This window comes from Carya illinoinensis, chromosome 3 (assembly GCF_018687715.1).
Source record: "Carya illinoinensis cultivar Pawnee chromosome 3, C.illinoinensisPawnee_v1, whole genome shotgun sequence".
Classification (NCBI taxonomy): domain Eukaryota; kingdom Viridiplantae; phylum Streptophyta; class Magnoliopsida; order Fagales; family Juglandaceae; genus Carya; species Carya illinoinensis.
In genome coordinates, this window is record NC_056754.1 from 51,835,345 (window position 1) to 51,856,400 (window position 21,056).

At 38.2% G+C, this 21,056-nt stretch overlaps 3 protein-coding genes across 6 annotated transcripts; 1 reads left to right on the plus strand and 2 right to left on the minus strand.

Annotated features, from left to right (window-relative positions):
• Positions 1-197: 197 nt before the first annotated feature.
• Positions 198-6,543, plus strand: LOC122305231 (alcohol dehydrogenase). 2 transcript variants are annotated; one of them, XR_006241055.1, is made up of 9 exons: positions 198-616; positions 1,533-1,668; positions 1,808-1,877; positions 2,039-2,132; positions 3,279-3,492; positions 4,365-4,506; positions 4,701-4,871; positions 5,256-5,349; positions 6,084-6,197. XR_006241055.1 is itself a non-coding variant. In XM_043117606.1 (8 exons), the coding sequence occupies exons 1-8, from the start codon at positions 292-294 to the stop codon at positions 6,273-6,275; spliced, it is 1,344 nt and encodes a 447-aa protein (XP_042973540.1). In that variant the 5' UTR covers positions 203-291; the 3' UTR covers positions 6,276-6,543. The 2 variants fall into 2 exon arrangements, 1 of the variants encoding a protein (XP_042973540.1); XM_043117606.1 differs by lacking the exon at positions 5,256-5,349 and having other exon boundaries at positions 203-616; positions 6,084-6,543.
• Positions 6,544-6,773: 230 nt separating this feature from the next.
• Positions 6,774-13,286, minus strand: LOC122305229 (DDT domain-containing protein DDB_G0282237-like). Of its 3 annotated transcripts, none has more exons than XM_043117604.1 (12): positions 13,112-13,286; positions 12,410-12,505; positions 11,831-11,998; positions 11,364-11,536; positions 9,882-10,324; positions 9,723-9,801; positions 9,143-9,486; positions 8,607-9,052; positions 8,353-8,515; positions 8,085-8,246; positions 7,919-8,007; positions 6,774-7,271 (listed from the first exon to the last, which is right to left on the minus strand). In XM_043117604.1, exons 3-12 carry the CDS (start codon positions 11,941-11,943, stop codon positions 7,121-7,123), a joined length of 2,163 nt encoding a protein of 720 aa, XP_042973538.1. In that variant the 5' UTR covers positions 11,944-11,998; positions 12,410-12,505; positions 13,112-13,286; the 3' UTR covers positions 6,774-7,120. The 3 variants fall into 3 exon arrangements, with proteins under 3 accessions (XP_042973538.1, XP_042973535.1, XP_042973536.1); XM_043117601.1 differs by having other exon boundaries at positions 9,143-9,489; XM_043117602.1 differs by lacking the exon at positions 12,410-12,505 and having other exon boundaries at positions 9,143-9,489.
• Positions 13,287-17,178: 3,892 nt separating this feature from the next.
• Positions 17,179-18,800, minus strand: LOC122305230 (tyrosine--tRNA ligase, chloroplastic/mitochondrial). Its single transcript, XM_043117605.1, has one exon. It carries the CDS (start codon positions 18,734-18,736, stop codon positions 17,288-17,290), a length of 1,449 nt encoding a protein of 482 aa, XP_042973539.1. The 5' UTR covers positions 18,737-18,800; the 3' UTR covers positions 17,179-17,287.
• Positions 18,801-21,056: the final 2,256 nt, after the last annotated feature.

A 21,056-nucleotide genomic window follows, 5' to 3' on the forward strand; every position in this document is an offset into this window, starting at 1 on the left:
ATAATATATATCTTCAATCTTCTCATAGGATTGTATGTGCTTATAAAAAAAAAAACCGATAAAAAAATTAAAATTAAAAATAAAAAAATAAAAATAAAAAAGGCAGAAAGTCCAAAGGGTTGGGTCAAAAATTTTGGACAAAGACCCGAAGAGAATTATTAAAAAGACCAAACGGATCGAGATTAGTTGGGACAGTGGGCCCTCGAGAAGCGAGCATTTTGCACATATCCAAATCAGCCTTCCCCGTTATCTCCATCAGTCAATCAAATCTTTCGTTGTGAGCAAAACCAGATGGCCTACCCTCGTATGATAATGATTCGCAGAGCCATCGCCGAGACCCACTACTTGAGATCTTCCCGGTGCTTCGGCAACAGATTCTCGACCCACCATGCCATCTCTAACGTAAACGACAACAACAACGAGAAAAAGATCATCGATAATGGTTGGGGTGGTCTTGGTTCGTTTCGTCGTTATTCTGACTCCAGCTCACTGGGGGGAGTCGGACTGCCGTCGTACATGCGCGCAGCTGTGTTTTGGGAACCCAACAAGCCCCTTACAATCGAAGAGTTCCGCATGCCTCGTCCCAAGGTGGGCGAAGTTCTCATCAAGACCAAGGGTATTTATCTGTATCCTGCTTCGCCGATCCTTTTTTTTTAGGTTTTACACTTGATGTTGTTCTGTTGCGGAGGAGATGCATGGATAGGAAGAGATTTTGCAGTTTTGAGATTTTGGATTTTCAAATGCTTCACTGAACTGATCCTCCTCTAATGCACAAACCGGAAAGTTGGATGATCATAGATTCTTGTTACTTACTGGATTAAGCATAATTCATACGAGCGATTTACAATCTATTAGTCCATCTGATTTCCTGTTCTTCCTCGTATGGCTCGTGACAAAATCCTGTAGAAGAGTAATCATAATTTGGAATTGTTAACTTCTTAACGATTTAAAAGCCCGAGGAAGCAAGGAGCTCCGCCGGGCTGAAAGCATTCATCTATTTAAAGAATTTAATTTGTTTGTTTGCCTCTTTTTGTTTGCTAATTATTTTATTTGGTTGTAGAGTGAAAATGAATAAATCATTTATAGTGATAGCATTTCAAAATAATATAATTGTGGTAGGGTCCATCTATTTATCTACGCCACTTAAATTTAACACGGCTAAAGTTAATGTAATTTTCGGACATCTCGCACATTTTAGCAATTCGGCCTTCTTTGTTTGTGCACGATGAGATTCTGTGTTCCTTTTCATGTATCTAAGCTCTAAGCGGACATCAAACCAGAGATCTCAAACTGAGACTAATTTAATTTGATAATCCTTGTTCCATTAATACCAATTTCAAAGCCCTCTGCGATATTTTCAGAAGTTGACTGTTGGACTGTTATGTGGTAATTTGCATTACCTTCTTTGTCTGCTGCTCATGTGTGAACTTTGCTCTTGTTGGTTGTATAGTTTAAGGCAGCACATGACTGATCCTTTTTTATTATATGTGATTATTCTGCAACGGCATCTGATAGTTGTATCTGTAATGCAGCCTGTGGAGTCTGCCACTCTGATCTCCATGTTATGAAAGGTGAACTTCCGTTTGCTAGTCCTTGTGTTGTGGGGCATGAGATAACTGGTGAAGTTGTTGAACATGGGCCTCTTACTGACAGAAAAATAGTTGAAAGGTGCAATTATTTGATAGATTAAAAGGTCCTGTGTTCAGTATTAAAATGTTGAAGCCTTAAGTCTTCAGAAAAGACAATTATTTTGGTCGAGGGAGATAGCAAGCAACATAGATAAGTTGTTGTCTTCTTGATTTTTCAGATATCCACTTGGATCCCGTGTTGTGGGAGCTTTCATCATGCCTTGTGGTAATTGTTTCTTCTGTTCAAAGGTACTTTGCTTACAAAAGCCACTCTTTCCCTTCTGTAAATTTCATAGTCAAATTTTTTATGCTGTCAAAGCTGCTTTAATCAGTGCTGTAATTTTCATCATCTCCTTGAAGAAAAATATGTGGCACAAATTTGATATGAATATCAACGTAATTGAATAAAGGGCCATGACGATTTATGTGAGGACTTTTTTGCATATAACCGAGCCAAAGGGACCCTTTATGATGGTGAAACTCGGCTGTTCCTCCGCAGTGGTGGTAAGTATGCTTTCATGTACCACTTTTTCAATCCTTAATAATAATCATATCTCGTTTATCATTTACTCATGCTGCATTGGTGTTATCCTCATTATTATTACTATATGGTTTATAAAATATATTCACAGTTTACTAAACATCATATATACTTTGATGGTCTACATCATCCACTTATAAAATTCTATTGTTGGCCTATTCAACATTTGGATGCCATAATAGTGTGAACCCCATGTTTGATATCTACATACTAACCCCAAGGGGTTGGCCCAAGTGGTGAAGGCCTTGGTCTTGGGGTCTCATTCCCTTCAAGGTCCAAGGTTCAACACCTCATGGGTGCAAACAATCCTTTGGGGCCACACCCCCTGGTGAAAAGCCAGTGATTTAACAAGTTCCGTGTAGGGAAACTTCCGAGGGTGCGGTGCACGGGACCGGGGTTTATTCTGCAGGGGTGGGTCCAAAGGGCCTTGCCTTGGAGAGGTTCCCCGACGTCAAAAAAAAAAAAAAAGTTTGATATCTACATACTCAGTTGCACGTTAGTAAGAGCTGATTTCCCTCTATTGTGGTGGCTCTGTATTGGATATCATACATACTCATATTTCCAATATATGTCAGGAAACTTCATCACAATCAGCATTTTGTTTCCATATGCATATATAACCCCTTCACTTGGTATTGATTTATTGGTATCTCTTCAAACACTATACCTACAGGTATAGAAAAAATTGATGAATTAAAAGCTAGGTAAGCTTAGCCATTACGATATTTTTCTTTTTACAACTGGAAATGGTTGATTTTGGAATCAGTGATTTATTTTGCTGTTTTCCTATAAGTTGAGAATATTTTATGATTTCCCTGGGGGGAAAAAAAAAAAAAACAAGAAATCCATTCTGTGCAGAAAATGGAAGACAGCATGAGTAATTCTGGCCTTTCTATGCTTTTCTTTGCAGTTCTATATTGACATGCTCCTATATATTTATTCACACACTCACTTTCTCTCTATTTCCATGTGGGCAAGGCAAGACTACTTTTTTTCCTAAGTCGATTTGGTTTTAATCCTTATCTAAATTTGCGTAAAAATTGCTGGACTAATGCTGGTGGAATGTTTACGTCATTATGGATTACTGAAAGCGACTCTATATTGTGTAGGAAAACCTGTGTTCATGTATAGTATGGGAGGCCTTGCTGAGTATTGTGTTGTCCCAGCACATGCATTGTCTGTTTTGCCAGACTCATTGCCATACGCAGAGTCTGCAATTTTAGGATGTGCAGTTTTTACCGCCTATGGTGCCATGGCCCATGCGGCTGAGGTGCGTCCTGGGAATTCGGTTGCTGTGATTGGAATTGGGGGTGTTGGTTCAAGGTAAACATGGAAAGACCTCTCTCTTGCAATTATTTTTCTGGGATGTTAAATTATACTTATTAATTACTTCTTGGTGCCTTATATGCCTAAAACCTGCATTGCGTTTGCTCAGATGCTGGGGTGGGGGTATGGCAATTTTCTGGGTGATGGGTTGTTTGTAGAAATAGCATGTTCAGATGAGAACAATAACTACTTAAAATCCATGATATCAGAAGGAGTGACAGCAATGTGAGAGGTGTTTTGGATGGTGAGAATAGTACATTTATACACAGATTCTCAACTTGCACCATTTTATGTTAATGGTATTTTTATACTTTTATACATTTTTGTCCAAATAAACGATGGTTTTGACTAAGGGGGCAAGTTGACGTTGAAACTACGAAATGAGGTCCAAGTTACACTATTCTTACAAGTATTTGAAAATTTTATTAGAAAGAGCAAAAGGAGAGAAGAAAACATGAAAACTCAGTCAATTAAAATATATAAAAGCTACCAAAAGGAATGGAGTATTGAAAATCATTGTCCATTCACGATCCCCAAAATTTTTATCATTCATTTCCCGCCAAATACACCATGTTAGATAGATGGGGACCATATTCCACAGTACTACAATTTGTGGGCTGCCGTTGAAGAATTTTATCTTTTGCACTCAAATGAGATTCTCGTCAAAGACTCCTGTTGTCATTGTTGCATATGGACCCCACATAAAAATAATTGCAACAGGTCAAGGCCAAAAATAACATATCTATAGTGATGACATCCCTTTTCCACAGTTGAATTTCTGCAAGATTTAAATGCATAGTTACATCTGTCAGTCGTGGTTCAGTTTAATAAACTCTTTTAACCTTATTTGACTAGATTACCTGCTTCAGTTGCTTGCAGATAGCTAGAGCCTTTGGTGCTTCTGATATTATTGCTGTGGATGTTCAGGATGAAAAACTTCAGAAGGCCAAGGCATTTGGTGCCACTCACACAATAAATGCAATTCAGGAAGATGCCATTGAAAAGATAAGAGTATGTGTTTTATCTTTTTATCTGAGCTTAATTGTGTTTTTCTTGGTACTGATCTCAACTTTTAAAATATTAGTGGTATTGCCAAACGTTTTACCCCATGGATTTTAATTCAAACATACAAAACAAAAACTTACTATATTCTTTCTAAAGTTACGAACTCGCTGTTTGCTTAGTTGATCCCTTGCTTTGAACAGGAAATTACTGGGGGATTGGGTGTGGATATTGCTGTGGAAGCCTTGGGAAAACCACAGACATTTTTGCAGTGTTTCAATAGTGTGAGGGATGGAGGAAAAGCTGTAATGATTGGACTTACACCAGCTGGTGCTGTAGGGGAGGTGGATATAAACCGTCTTGTTCGTAGAAAGGTGTGTACTCTGTATCCAATAAATTTAATTTTGAAGTGTGCTATATCATAAATGAAGTTGTGGTGCCAAACTATAAGGTCACTCCAGTAGCATTGAAAGGGAAAAGGACTGAGATGAAAGCTTTCAAGAAAAGACACGGAGCATTTTGATATACTGATTTATAGGGTAGAACTTGAAATTTGATAATTTCGAGAAAGGAAAATATATCTGGATTTTATATATTTGCTAATGTAGTTAATAATTCATCCATAAACATAGCTCTATCAAGGACTTCATTGAGAACTACCTTTCAATCAATATTGATTGCACCAATTCTATTACGTTTATTTTATACTTTTTTGAGTTTGGTCTGATCTGGAAGGTGTTTGTGATTTAATCATAAAGGTTGTAGATTGTAACTAAAGCTATCAAGGAATCTATGGAGAGGCCAGCCAAAGTAATAGAGTTGATAGCATGCCATGTTTCTCTCGTACTCCATGTATAGTGTGCCATCCCTTGGTTTTCTTCATCAATGTTATAAATTTAAGACCCTGTATGGGCTTTTTTTTAGTGGTTTCACTCTTCGGTTCAATATAGTATGCTCACTCTCTTTGAGTTTACCCAATAGAACATGTTAGTATCTGATGATAAGCAATACTGACATTATTTCTTTATACTTTCTCAACACTTCAAATTATTAGTTGCATCCTAAATGTCTCATATCTTTTTTTCCCTTCTTGTTATGATGGTTTTTCTTTCTACTGCTGATCTCCCTCCATGTTCATTTCCTAATCCGGGCATCGCAGTGGCATGGGGGATTTTGACTATTGAAGGAAAGGCATCACAGCCGTGTTAAGAATTGAGGTGTTTTCGAAATGGGTAGTATAAAATCATTTTTTCTTACCCAAAAATAAAATCATTTTGTAAATTATGACTTTTCTTGGTTGTCACCAACTTCAATAATATTTTTACGTGCATTCAGAAGATTATAAAATTGGCTTCAATTTCCTAGAAACAGAAATCTTATTCTTAGCTCTAGCTAGAGTAAATGCAATTTTCACCTTACCTTGGGACAAATAAGGCCATGCAGTTTTCAGCTCGGTTTTCATATAACTACATATTTACCAGGAAGTTTTTGCATTAATAACCTACATTTTCCTTTGCATACTGGGTATGATTTAGAGTTGTTATAGCTCCAACCCCTTACCTTTTTCTTATGTTCTCATGGATCAGATTCAAGTCATTGGCTCCTATGGAGCAAGGGCAAGGCAAGATCTTCCCAAGTTGGTTAGACTGGCAGAAAGCGGCATCTTCAATCTCTCCCAGGCTGTTTCTAGAAAATACACCTTTGAGGAGGCAGGCCAAGCCTTCCATGATCTCAACCAGGGAAACATTGTCAGTCGAGCTGTGGTTGAGATAATGTAGTTCTTGGTCGAGCGAGAACACATATGTTGATGACAAAGTCCCACCTCTAGTACTAGGCACCTGCCCTGCATTTTTAATAATATCTATGGGATAGGTCTTGATCATGTTGTCATGCTTGATTTGTATCCTGGTCAGCTTTTTGAGCAGGGTGTAGTTGTGGATGGCTAATAACTTAACTGGCTGTGGTTACATGTTTGTGATTTATTTTCCCTGTAATGTGACTTGGAAGTCTTCTTTAAAAGATGCAGTGAATTTTGTCTTGTAGGAAGCCAACATCTCCAAGGTCCAACTCTTTAAAGAAACACACCTAAAACCTAATTTCACCAATAAGTACGAAAATGGTGTGATGTTTTGTATATATTAATTCTTAAACACGGATTTCTAGAAACTTCAATATTAAATATTTATATTATATTGGTAGTTAACCTTGGAGTGAGAGGTTAAAGAAACTTGCACATATGGTGTCCAAACAGAGCATGCAGGAGACACAACAGCGAGTAACGAAGATTGTAACATTCGCCACTAATACTGTAATGATAAATGCCCAAAAAGGTCATTTTACAAAATTTGAGGGTCAAGCATTATCAGGTGCTTGTTTATTAAGAGGAATGGATTAAGAAAAACTCGTCCATCCCTATCCTTTACATGGCCCCTACTCGCTCACTGCCCCACACCCACCTAACTACCAAATTCCCCCGCCGAACAAAATAATGAGCATGTGCTCTGATTCAACCAAATTCTATTCTCATCCATCTGTATTACAGTGCGCTATAATTTTAAGTGTATAAAAGACCTATCCTATATATGAATGGAACCATAGTTCTCAGTACCAAGCTCAAGCCCAGTTAGTCTTCCTTCCACTTGTTGACATACTTCAGGAATGCATTAGCAGGATTTTCCCTGGGTGGAGCCCGAACACGCGTAGATCTTCGAAGCACTGCCTCCTCCAGTGCAATCTTGTGAGCCAAAACTTTTGATCTCTTTTGAAGTTCCGCACTGTAAAAAATAGTTGTATCAGTATGAATTAAACAATCAGGGCAGCTACGGATACATTTTGGAAGTACCGAGTAACTATTGACTTCTCCAAACGTGCCAACTTCCTCCCTAAAGTGTAGCTTTAGAGCAATAACAGTGACAAAGAGTTGCCCCACCCTCCTTGGCAACAAAGTCTTGTATTCATTCAAAGAAAGAAAGTTCTATTTAATTTCATTCAGATTGATAGCAGCAGGTCAATGTTGACTTCAACCCTAATAAAGAAAAACTAGGGGAGCTGCCTCTGATCGTCTTTAGATATGATGGGCCTAAACATCCATGAAGGCGAGTTCAGTTTGACTGAGGATCCTCAAATGTATATTAAAAAAATAAAAATAAAAAGGTTAAGATTTGATAATCATCCTATATGCAACAACTATTTTCACTGCCCTTTAGCCTCAGATCACTGTCTAGGACAGACATGTACAGGCAAAAGAATAAAAAATGTTCAGCCAACCTGCACACACACAGGAAGGTACAAATGTGCAAGTATGCATGGGTATACGCCCACTACGAAGAAAAGTTAAAACAAGGTGATATTTGGTAAAGGGAAAATAAACGATGATTTACAGGGAAGTATAGAAGGTATAATGAGAAGTCAAGTAACTCACCATATTCTGCTATGGAATTTTTCCAGTTGTTTCTTAAGTGCCCTCTCTCTCTCACCCTTGATATTCATTGAACCCATCAGAGCATCCAGCTGATCAAGAATGCCAAAATGGAATTACAAAAAATATAAAAGGAACACAGTAAAAACTAGCTAAGTAGAATGAATACCTCTTCCTTGCTACTATAGTATCCCCACTCCTTGGAGTCAGAACTCTCAAAAAATATCCTCCCATCGCGTCGAGGCCACCAATACCTGTTACAATGTCTGTCTCTGCCCAAGGGGTTGGTGCGTATCACTCGTTTCTCCATCTCCCGTTCATAAAACTCTCTCTGTGTTAGGAAAAATGGCAAGAAAACATGAATAACGAAAATACACAAACACAAGCAAGCATGAAATAAACATTACAAAAGATGAGAGTAAGGAGATTGATTTAACCCTGTGTTCTTTATTACTTCTCTCAGTCACTTCCTTTTTATCATCCTTCAAATATTTCAACCCTTCCTTCCCAGATGAATCTTTGCCATTATCTGCTGGGGCTTCAACATCCAAATTCTGCTTCTTGGCCTTCTTTGATGCAGTGTTCAGAAAATTGTTATCACTGCAAAAATATGAGAAAAAGATAAATTACAAGTCTCAGATAAAAGTTATCATTATGAAATATACTTCTTAGTGTAAGAAAGAATCAAAACCAAGTTCCAGATGAATTTCCCAGCTGATATGAAAGGACCTCCCCTTTTCCTTTCTTTTCTATGTGACCATTCTGTTTACTCAGGTTATCATTTGCTGCTACATTTTCTATGTTCTCTAAACATTTTTGATCAGTTAGTCCATTGGCATCAGACTCAGCCTTCGAGTGTTCCTTCTCCTCCCTTTTCTTTCTGGCTTCTTCTAATGCTTCCCCCCTTCTTGTGGCGCCAAGTTCCTGCCGCTGTTCAATAACGTCATCCAACTTCTCCCTAAAAATATCTGTTTGAAGCACTTGGTTAACCAATTCTCGTAATATTCCCAATTTAGCATGAGCATCCAAAAGGCCATAATGCCCCCGCTTAATAGTTGCTATATAAGTGCATAATGCAGGAAGTTCCATCAATTCCAAAAAATCGCATAAATACTCTGTCCAGTTGATCTGGGTGATCTGAAATGGAAAGGATAAATCAGGACATGCCAACTACTAACAGGACCAAAGATATAGAAATCACAAAGAAAATGAGGATCGAATGTTAACCTTTAATTTCCGATTTCTTTTCTCTACAGCCAATAAATATTCACCATCGTCTTTTATGAGCAATCGAAGAAGAGCTGAGTGAGATTCCACAAGGAGAATCGGACTGCTGTCCTTGTGACAGATGGCATTTTCAAAATCTTCAAAAGTGAACGGCCACAAGTGCAACAGCCTACTAAATGATGAACAAAAATCCCAGACCATCAAAAGATCCCCGACACAATCCATGGGAACATTGAACTCCCTCCATGGAGAAGGGCGGTCGGGGAAAATAGGATCATCTGGACCAGGTTGCACCAACAGGTCATCAATTGGATATTTGATAGGTTCTTCCTTTGGTCGATCATCTTCTAAAAATTCAAGAAAACAATAAAAAAAATGAAAAGAAAATTCTAACAATTTTTACCTCACAAGAAAGTAACTGCTAAAAAGCGCCAGAAGCACCCTCTCCCTAAAAAAAAATAATACTAAAAAGTTGTAAACACTGATACTGTACTCTGCCACAAGCAACAATTTAAAACATACTGCAAGCTGAAAAAGGCCAAAACACAGACCCACAATAAGGTCACTTCAGTATGTATACCTTTCTCCATCATTGCAACACCAAATCTCTCACCATCAATCTTCTTCCTTTTATTTTTTCCAGATTCTTTTTTGACTTCCTGAATATGATAGATATGAGAAAAACAATGACATCATAACCATATCAAAAGAAAGGACCAAACAGGCTATAAATAATTACCTTGCCACTTTTTCTATCTTCCTCATTTTTCCTACGCTTCTTGTAGCAGACTACTTGACCATCCTTAAAGAAAACTTGGCTCCTCAACTCTTCTGGAGGATCAGTTGAAATTCCATGATGTTGTGCCAGTTTATCATGAAGGACCCAAGGAGCACTTCGGTATGTAGATTCCCGAATAAAAGACTTCAAAACAGCTCTGCTAAAAGGCAACTTCTTATGTACTAAATCTTCTGCATTCACCAATGAATTTTCCATTACTTTCTTATTTTTATCAAGCCATGTGACCTCATATTGGATTTTTTCAGGAGCTTCCTCTATAACTTTTGATATTTTGCATGGAAATAGATCATTGTCCTTCCTTCCATACAACTCAGCACCTACAAACAAGCGGTGCCGCAACTTTTCAGCTATTTTGTCAGCAAGATCTTTCAGTGAAAGCGTACCTGCAAAAACAAAATATCAGGAGATAGAGAACTACAACAAAATTGTCACTCCAAGGCAAATAATAACTTGAAGGAGCAAGCCAACTCATGATTAGCCAACAACACACTTGGAATGTTAAGGACATTATCATAACACCTAAAATTAATTTGTGACAAGCATGTCTCCAAATCTCTTTCTTTCTTAACGGACTGCTTTTATCCAATAATATTCTAATATTTTCCCAAACTATTCACAACAATTACAGCTCAAGAAGTTAATTTATATAGCATCAATATATTCACATGCCTCAAGCTTATCAGTGCATGTCCGGTCTCCATGAATCACCTTCAGGGTCACATGGAATACACTAAAAGAAACTTTATCTGAGAGCCAATTGGTCAAACCATCCAAAGAAGCCATGAAGAGTCCGATATTAACCTCATGAGTACTTAGTAACGTTTTGGTATGCTTATTTATGTTCCTTATCTAAAATGGCCAAGTGTTTGATTTAGAGAATTTTAAATCTTGGCGTTACGATACGAATGAAAAGTTACATTATATCCTTAACAGGAAGGGATGTTACAATTACAGTCTAGAATTTGGACGGTTTATAAATTCTAAATAAGAAGCAGGACCCAAATCACAAGAATGAATAACTCAAATCAATAGTACGTAGCTCCAAACCATTGCATGTATGCTTATTTTCACCTCTCCATGTTATTCACATAATGCAAAGAGGTCCTGCATTCAAAATGGGACTATTCCGATGTCATACAGACAAACCTTTCCAACAAAGTAAACATCAACCACCTTTCTTGGCATCACCAAACAAAGTTAACAAACCCGGACACGGTAAAGATTTTGATCCAGAATTCCCATGATGTGTGTTTGCGTGTATATATGCATTTTTATGGGAATCCAGGATACCCATGAACCAAACAGCACTCTAAAGGCAATGACACACGTACACACTGATATAGGGAGGGAGCAAGGGAGAAAATCTGGATAACACAATCAAGGTAAAAGATTTTATTTGTAATATGGGGGATGAGTACTTACTGTATTGGATGATACATAGTGAAGGAGCCATAAGCTCTTTGGGGAACTGCTGAACCTTCTCTGCTGCCCGTTTTTCTGACACCAAAGCCTCCTCATAAGTCAAGCTAGTTTTCCCACTGACTTTACACACCCAAACTCTTCGTCGATACAAGTTTATTCGGTTCAAATATTCCCTGATCTAGGTTAAGAAAGACAAAAAAATAGTAATGCCCAGTGGCATCTGGTTACCGAATTATGTAAAGCTTGATAAAAAGTTATCCATAATTGGGGACTCAGAAATTTTTCCCAACAGAATCAAATAAAATTATCTGGCTCCATCAAGTCGAGTTTTTCATCTGGTCAATACCAGAAGCAGAAAAACAGCATAACTGAAATTGTAATCTTCTTTCAGCTGGTTTCCTCAGCAATCGAGTGGTGTAGAAAAAATCCAGAAACAAAAAATTAATAAGAACTAAAAAGAAGGATACAAATAATCCCTAAATATTTCTTTCGTGAAACGAACTTGGTAAACAAGCTCACTAGACTCCAAATCCTCAGGCGGTTCTGCCAAGGAAAAAGGCTTTCTTTTCAGCAAAGGCATTGTGATAGCTCAGTCCACCACCAGTAATAACAACCCAAACAAGGACCCTCACTTCCTGTATCAAAGGAAATCATATAGAGAGTTCAAGGTTGTGAGTTCAATATGCAGTGGGTACATGCAACTTAACAATAAAAACAGTTTGGTAAGGTTTCCTCTTCCTACCAGTGTGGAACAAAAAGCATAATACTGTAATACTAAATATGGTCGGCGAGTAGATCACACAATCTACATCACTAAATAATAAAATTTGATTTGTAAGATTCAAGTTTTAAAATTTATCTCCCAAATCAAATTATACCATGTAGACACTTTGCTAGGTGTGTTCTACACACCGGCTTGAGAATAATTTCCTAAATATGATTCGAATTTCCTATTCCATTTTCGTTCTTCCAAATTTTAATCAGTCACAGAGCATAATAAGAGCAAAGAAGGCAATCAACTAAACATCAGGATATGATACATTCACCTCTTACATGACACAACACATAGCTCGGAATGACTCATTAAGCAATCCTCAGTCATATCAATTGGGTTCAAAAGCTATATGCAGAATACATAAACCCTACAACCAAAAATGATAACCAAATCACTTCCGGTAACACAAACCAAGAAAGAGTGTTAAAACAACCTCGTAATCATAATTGCACTAATTTAATATAAAAGTAATGTGCATGGCTACAAGGATGCCGTAGAGAAATATAGAGAAGCCCGATAATGTCAAGTTTCAGTATAACAACGTGATGAGAGTACTTTCAATCTCACAAAAATGGAAAAAAAAAACATAAAACTGGTAAGCATATTTGTGTTGGTCTTCATAGCTACCCAACAAAGAAAAAAGAGACCCATATCTAAGAGAACAAAAAGAAACCCTAGAACTTTCTGTTTACCGGATCCCATTTAAAAAGGACGCACATCAACCCAAGTGCAAGACCAATCAAACGCATCACCTCCAACACTCAACAAGAGCAAAATGCCCATCAAACCGAACAAAATCTAGAACCTAGAAAAAAGAAAAGTCAAACAAGAAATGGGGAAAAAAATAAAAAACCACCGACCGACAACAAGGCAAAACCTCCATTCCCGCCAGAAACAATAGGAACTTATCGAGTTACAAGCATAGAAACAAGGCAATACGAGAAAAAAGAGCGAGCGAGCATGTTGTTCTTACAGTGACAGAGCGTTGGCTGAGTGTTGGAAAGCGAAAATGTGCGTAATTTTGGCGAGAAATGAGGAGAGAGCGGTTCTTTCGGTTTGTCTATAATATGCTCGAGTTTTTAGAGAGAGAAGGGGAGAAGTTTCTCACGCTCTCTCTCTCACTTGCTGCCTCCTCCCCCTCGTTGTGGGAAGCCCAGTCCTTTTATATATAAGATGTATGCGTGAATTAATTTATTGCAATTTTGCCCTTCGAGAAATGGCTATTTGCGAATACGTATTGCGTTTTTTTCCCCAACTCCAAGATTTTTATTTTTGGAAACTCAAAATAAAATAAGCTCTATTTCTCTTATTTTTAATTTAAATTAAGGAAAAAATTTTTATCCACTATCTTATTCTACATATTAACTTATATTTAGATAAATATTAAAAAAATTTATGTATAGTCATTTTTATATACTTTTTGTACATTCCATTAATCTGATTAGTTACGTCACTTTTTTTAATATAAAATAAATATCTTGTCCAATCACATCAGTAAAATATTCTAAAAATATGTAAAAATGATAATAAATATAATATGACTCTTTCTCTTTTGTTTTATCAATAAAAGGGAAAGTTTGATTCTAAGTTGGAAACACATTGACTTTGAGAAGTCCAACAAACAATTCTCAAGGTCCATACCTAATAATTTGAATATTGATTAGTCACAAATAAGCATTGAGAGACTGAGTAAAAAATGGGAATTTTCTTTGAATCCCATGACATGTTCATTGGTTTATGATCAGCTTTTGGATGGACCCCAAACTTTGGGTACGTAGCCTCCAATATGGAGTGATTCAAGTTCAGCTTGACGCTTGGTGGGAAAAAAAGGGGGAAGAATGAAAACAAATAAGAAATTTTGAAGGAATATCCTAAGGGCCGCCTTGATGCTCACGACAGTGAAACTTGTGGTCGATGACTCAATAGGGAAGGAGTGGTTACCCTTGATGGGAGTAATCTTAAGCATCCTTCTCCAAAATAAATAAAATTGACAAATTGCTCAATCGCCTTAAACTCGTTAAACAAGATATAGAATACGAACTTCTTCAAAGTTGAAACTTGAAAACCCTTGTCACAAAAAAAAAAAAAAAAAAAAAAAAAAAATCTTTAACTCGGCAACTTCCTAAAATCATCTAATAGAAACTATATACCATCCGACCAACCATAAAACGACACAGACATCCACCAAGAGAAGAATTTTTTTTTTTTTTTTTTTCAAAAAAAGAAGGTTTAACATAATATATAGTCATAATTCATAAAATCAAAACCCTGTTAGTTGCGATATTATCGCTGTTTTGGAGCTTTGCCAATTGATGGCAAAGTTTATGGACTGCCTCGACACAGAACACGGCACTTGTGTTGGAGTGCACCACCAATCCCATGTGCACTGACGGTGACTTATTACCAGATCCATCACCTTGCCAGTACCATTAACAACCCTTTCTTCACCGCAGCAACACCCTAAAAATTTCTCCTTCCCCTCAGCAGCAGCACCACTGCTTCTAATAGGAAGTTCAGCCATCCTTTTATCAGACGTTCTGACCCCACTTAATCTCATAGCTACTCCAGCACTAACACTGACCATTACCATGTGACCAACTAGTGCCTACAACTCCACCTTGCCATCTATGAGAAATAGGAGCTCCAGCACCAATCAATCCTCTCCCAAAAACTGGCTCAACCAGCAGTCACTTGCAATCTGCCATTGATGCCACCACCAGCACTTCAACCACGCCCCTTCCCAAACCAAAAACACTATAGGTATTTGTGCTTCAAAAATACAAAACAAAATCACATCAGCATAAAATTATAACAACCAAATGGTGTACAAGTGTGAACGTCAAGCATTGACTTATGTCCCCGATCCTCAAGTTCAGTCTGAATCTCTGATTGAGAATTGGCCCAACATGAGACAGGAATTTATCCAATGTGCACCATGCATCAATGCATTCAAATGTAAGTGTGCTACAATCCCTGTTAACATATTCAAATAATGATGTATATTAGGACCTACTTTAGTAGAAGTTGAACTCCGTTGGTTTTTGGTACTAGCTCCCTTGCTTGACTCTTAACCTTCTTGGCCATACGTGTCACCATCAGCCCTTTTATTCAATGGTACTAGTGGTGGTAGACTTTGGCTTGCCAATGCTTGGATCCTGCATTGGCTGATGTCCAGAACTTGAGAGCACTTTGAAGAGCACACTGTCAAGACCTTGCAGAGAATGGAAAGCATGGCTAATGACATTGACTCTTTGGATTCTGTTATCAAGGAGGCATCCAATCACACCAACTATATGAGCTGACAATCTTGAAGAGGACTGTCAGTGCATGCCATAGCCGGAGGGGAAGTGCCCAAGAAGGTGAAAATTGCAGAACCAATGCTATTAATAGCAAATGGAGTCCCAAGGATTTAGAAAATTTTCTGTTGGATTTAGAGTGCTATAGTATATCTGCTCATTATTCATACATACTTTATGGCAATTTTTTCAGGGAAGAAAAGGGAGAACCCAGATGGAGGAGGATGGAGGATGATGATGGTGGTGGAAGGAAGAAGATTGATTAATGGGAGGTCTTGAAAAAAGGATCTGAAATATCAGTTTCTTCTTCACAACATAGCTGTACTTCAGTTCCTTCATCACAACATAGCTGGGGGTTACGAGAAAGTCATTAACAGTTGAAAGATACTTGAGAAGTTCTGTTATATCATCAACTAGTAGGGGAAGCTGAATTCTTTGACCATCATTAGACTAGATGTCTCAGAAGCAGCTGGCCAGTTTTTACTTTCTAGAAGCCACCAAGCCCACCCCACGTTGGGCTACTGTTATTCATATTATTCATTATCTTAAACAAGCTTCCGGTCTTGGACTTTTGTATAGGCCAAATTGAGATCTTTGCGTTGAATATTTCCATGAAGCTAATTAAAAAGACTCTACCGTATAGGAGATCTATTACTAGGTACTGTACATTTTTATGAGGAAACTTGGTTACATGGAAAAGTAAGAAACGAAGGAGTAGTAATGCAATCTAATGCAGTAGCTGAGTACAACGCAGTAGCCCACACTCTATAAAAACTATCAAAATTAACAGTGCATCATTAATAGTCCCCGCTTACTCGGAAAAAATTACAAAAAAAAGGATGATAGAAATTAGATGGTAGAATAGCTTAAATATCTATCACATAAGCTTAACCGAGGAAAACCAAAGCAGATATTTTATTGAGTCAGATGACCAAACACTTTTACATGTGCTGAAAATCCTAAGATTTTGGTTTCACTTTGATGAGTCTGAAATATACCACTTTCCCTTTTCTTGAACAGATTGATGTTTGAATTGTTTACAAACTGAAAACAAGTAAAGAAAGAATCACAGAGAGAGAGAGAGAGAGAGAGAGAGAGAGAGAGAGAGAGAGCAGTCACCACCTTTCCAGCTAGTTGTGTCAAATCTGAGAAACATCATGTTCAAAGAAGAACATGTTCTCCATGAAATCCAGGTTCAAGAGAGATATAGGCATGACTCATAGAGATTGTAGTTGCGAGTCTGTCCAGTTTTAAACAAAAATTATTGATCATGTCTGAATTCTTTTTTCTGGGTAACGAGTGGTAACCCAGATAACTCTCCCATGAGTACATGCCTTAAACAAATACTCTGGCCCACCCAATACGATGGTGTTAACAAGTCATTCTTCTTCTTCTTTAGACCTCTTTTTCTCAAAAGAGAAATAAGAAACACAAATTTAGATAATTCAGAGCCGAATCAGTACAGAGAAACATAGCCTAACCGGAACTGTTAAAGCCAGGTTAGGGTAACAGAAACAGTTCCCTCGGGGATCATGTAAAGTATTTATCATTTAATGGCCCTGCATCCCCCCTCTGGAGGGTTTCGATAAATAGAAAGCAAAGGATAAATAACGGATTCATTCCATAGCAATGTCTCATATATTGAACTTTCGAGATCGCAACTTACCGTTCCATATGTCAACTTTCAAGTGTTTGCGAGCATGAAAATCAAAGCATTGTAGAGCAGACAAGATATTCAAAGAAGTAAATAGACAACTAAGAATCAATTCATTCAATGAAATGGTTTATAGTTAGCACGAAAACTCAAAACTTTACTGCTCAATAAATAGTAGGATATAGATTAGATCAAGCAATCAGGATATCCGTACAAGCACCTTGTTCTTCTTTCCCGCAGACAGAAGGATAACTTTCCCATCAACGATGTCCTCTGCCTCAATTCTCTTGTTCTCACCATCTACTCTACTGTTATTCAAGTACAAACCCCCCTGCTTCAACAACCGCCGCGCAGCCGATTTGCTCTCCAACAAACCGGCCGATACTGAGAGATCAACGAGCGAGAGATTTAATACTTCATTATACGCCAAAGAACAAGATGGCACGTCCTCCGCAATCCCCTCAATCGTTTGCCAATCTAACTTGGCCTCTGCCCCGGGCCTCAACGCCTGGGTCGCCTTAATCGCCTCGCTCAACCCCTCCTCCCCGTGTACGAACCGTGTAACTTCCTCCGCAAGCCTCCGCTGCACGCTATTCGGAACGTACCCAGGTCTGCCCATCTCCCTCTCTAGCTCACCAATTTCCTCCAACTCCAGAAACGTAAGGATCTTCAAAAACCTCACCACATCCGCATCCGGCACTGAGAAGAAGTACTGGTAAAACTTATATGGAGAGAGCATTGACGAAGACAACCAAACCGCGCCTTCTTCCGATTTTCCGAACTTGGTACCGTCACTCTTTAGCAGAAGAGGAAATGTCAATCCAAACGCCCCCTCAACCTGCAAAATCTTCCGAATCAACTCGGTTCCGGCGGTTATGTTACCCCACTGATCACTTCCTCCTATTTGCACACTCACCCCCTCCTTCTCGAACAGTCGCAAAAAATCATAGCCTTGCAAGAGCTGATAAGTAAACTCGGTATAGCTCATTCCCTGCTCGGATTCTAGCCGCTTTTTCACGCTCTCCTTGGCCATCATCGTCCCGACCCTCGCGTACCGACCCACATTTCTCAAGAAATCTAACAACCTGACCTCTTTCCACCAGTCGTAATTGTTCAGGATCGAGAAGTTCTCAGAATTCGATAGGAGGATCTTGTAGATTGTGTCGCGGATCCCGTCGGAGTTCTTGCGCAGCGTGTCGACGTCGAGCTGTGGGCGTTCGAGAGACTTCCCGGAGGGGTCGCCTATACGGGCGGTGGCGCCGCCGATTAGAGCAACTGCGTGGTGGCCACAGCGCTGGAACCAGGAAAGGACAATGAGGCCGAGAAGGTTGCCAAGGTGGAGGCTCTCGGCGGTGGGGTCGAAGCCGCAGTAGACTTTGACGGGGCCGGGGGAAACGGCGTCGTGGATAGTGGAGCTAGTGATGGACTCGAGGAGACCGCGTTGCTGGAGGATTTCGACAACGTCGCGGCGCCGAGAGGTTTGAAATTGAGATTGCAATTGAGTGGAGCAGGAGCAGCAGCAGAAGCAGGCAGTATTGATGGAGGAAGGTAGTTTAGGAATTTTGCGAAAGGAAAGGGAGGTTTTAAAGGGGCAGAAGAGGAGGAGAGTTCTGGAGGCGGAGGACATGGCTATGGCTGCGGATGCCATTTTACGGCGTGTTGGGTGGTTGGCAACTTGGCAATGGTTTGGGGCCTGTTTAACGTTGCTACTCGACTGACACGCACAAAATGACAATGTTTATGCTTTTGGATGGGCTGGGCTGGGCTGGAATGGGCCGAGCTTGGCTTGGCTGGCCTGGGTCACTTAAATGTCTTACCAACGGGCATTATTACCAACGAAGTTAACAAAGGGGAATTGCAATACATCATTAATAGAAGGAAAAATATAATTGCAAGCATAATTGTGTATTAATCTGTGCATCAATATAATGTGATTGGTCAAAAATAGATTTTATTAAAAACAGTATTAATTTAAATTTTAAGTATGAATAAATCAGTATTGATACACAGATTAGTGCACGACTGTGCTTGTATATAGAAAAACTCTTAATAGAATCCACATCGGTCTATGCATATGTATATGCAAAGTTATTTTTACATAATATTAGCATATTGAATTCTCTATCTTCAAAAATTTAGCTAACTATAAACAGTAAATTTACACTTTTCCATATCTACTATTTACTCTCTAAATTATATTTTAATCATTATTTCTCTTTCCTCCTACACTCTCTCTCCCCGACCCCCCCAACAGGATTATTCCTTCGGCATCTCTCTCCACACGGTTTCCTCCTCTCTGAATCTCCATCCCTCTCTCAACCTAAACAAGCCCACCGAAAGATCAAAATCCGTGCATCACTCTCTCACGACGGCTGTCGACTGCTTTGAGAATCATTATGGTTGTTGGTTTTCTGTTGCCTTTGCTATTTCAGGTATGATTTCTCCCTTTCTCTTCACGGGTTTCGGTTAGGGTTTTAGATTAGCGAAAGGGTTTTTGTGTTTTTCTGTTGCCATTTCTTCATTTCATGTTGTTCTTGGTTTTAGATTAGGGTTTCTTCATTTCAGATCTCATATAATCAATTTTTTGTTCTTGTTGAATTGTGTTTTGTCTAGGGAATCACTGGAAATGGGTCTCTCTTTTTAAGTAGATTATCAAATAAATCTGTGTAAAATTTGTGAGATTAACATGTTTGTGAAAACCAATGAGAGCCATTGAGATTCATCAAAATGCTTCATCAAAGATATTTACCATGATGTACTCTGTACACTTATTAGAACATAGAACAAATGAACAAATCTTAATAGATTGGGAAAAAAAACCATCCATAAAAATAGAATTGATCTTGATGGGGAAAGAAAGTCTGACATAGCATATAGTTCCAAAATCACAACAAAAAAAACATCCACTGGAGCAAGGTCCAACTAATATAACAAAAATTCTAAAGTTCTAAATTTCTTGATGTGTAAACAGATCTTGAAACTATGCCTAAAGTATACATTGAATTCAATTGAAATCTAAACTATTGACATGCACAAAAGTTTAATACTTGTACATCACCAACAGTGGATAAACGCTTTCATACTAAGGATTAAGATGCTTGGAGTTAGATAAATATGTTTGCAATCTTGTGGATTAACATGTTTACATTTATGTCCTGTTGACATTTATGTCTTGTTTTAACTACATATAGATAAATTTGCACATCATCATTAAATTCATAAAAATTGCATTTAGATAAATTTGTACATCATCTTAAAAACTACATAATCTGAATTTTATAAACATGTTGGCCTTGCTTAATCTGAATTTTGTAAACATGTTGGCCTTGCTTTACCTCAAAACATGTTTATATATGAGTCTAATGATTTTTGTAAACATGTTGGTCCTATTTTGCTTAATATGTGCTGTTTTAGTAACATTTTATCCTTCAATATTTTGTTAAAGGCTGAAAATTTTTATTGATGATGATCCATTTTTCACCATGTTGTTGGAAAGTGGTGAGGGTGGTATAAACAACCCTACTATGGATGCTACTTTCGTTGATTTCCAAGCGACACAACCCTAACAGGAAAAAATGGCACCTAAACATAAATCTCAGTAGGGTGTGTCATTTACTATTGAGGAAGATACTCTCCTCATTTCAGCTTGGTTTAACGTTAGTATAAATTCCATACGGTGGACTGACCAAACCTCCACACAATTGTGAAATAAAATTTATGATTACTACTCCACTTATAAAAAACCTAACAGTTAAAAACGATATGTACCCTCTTTGACCAATCGGTGGTCAACCATTTAAAAATGTGTCAATAAATTTTGTGGTTCTATGGCCCAAGTTGAAAGAATGCATCCAAACGGTGCAACCGAGCTAGACAAGGTATAATTGTTTAAAAATTGTTATTGTTCTAATTATTTCATATTTGTCCTACTGATTATTCCACTATTTTGTAGATTGACAAGGCCAAAA

What these genes read in the sequence shown, in the direction of transcription:
- LOC122305229 (XM_043117602.1), bottom strand. Translation starts at nt 11,943, where the DNA reads ATGCCTTTGCTGAAAAGAAAGCCTTTTTCCTTGGCAGAACCGCCTGAG. An exon ending in GAAGTAATAAAGAACACAGG is followed by an intron (nt 8,247 to 8,352) that starts GTTAAATCAATC and finishes TTCCTAACACAG; the next exon opens with AGAGAGTTTTATGAACGGGA. An exon ending in ACTATAGTAGCAAGGAAGAG is followed by an intron (nt 8,008 to 8,084) that starts GTATTCATTCTA and finishes ATTCTTGATCAG; the next exon opens with CTGGATGCTCTGATGGGTTC.
- LOC122305231 (XM_043117606.1), top strand. Translation starts at nt 292, where the DNA reads ATGGCCTACCCTCGTATGATAATGATTCGCAGAGCCATCGCCGAGACC. An exon ending in GCTGTTCCTCCGCAGTGGTG is followed by an intron (nt 2,133 to 3,278) that starts GTAAGTATGCTT and finishes TATATTGTGTAG; the next exon opens with GAAAACCTGTGTTCATGTAT. An exon ending in ATTGGGGGTGTTGGTTCAAG is followed by an intron (nt 3,493 to 4,364) that starts GTAAACATGGAA and finishes TACCTGCTTCAG; the next exon opens with TTGCTTGCAGATAGCTAGAG.
- LOC122305230 (XM_043117605.1), bottom strand. Translation starts at nt 18,736, where the DNA reads ATGGCATCCGCAGCCATAGCCATGTCCTCCGCCTCCAGAACTCTCCTC.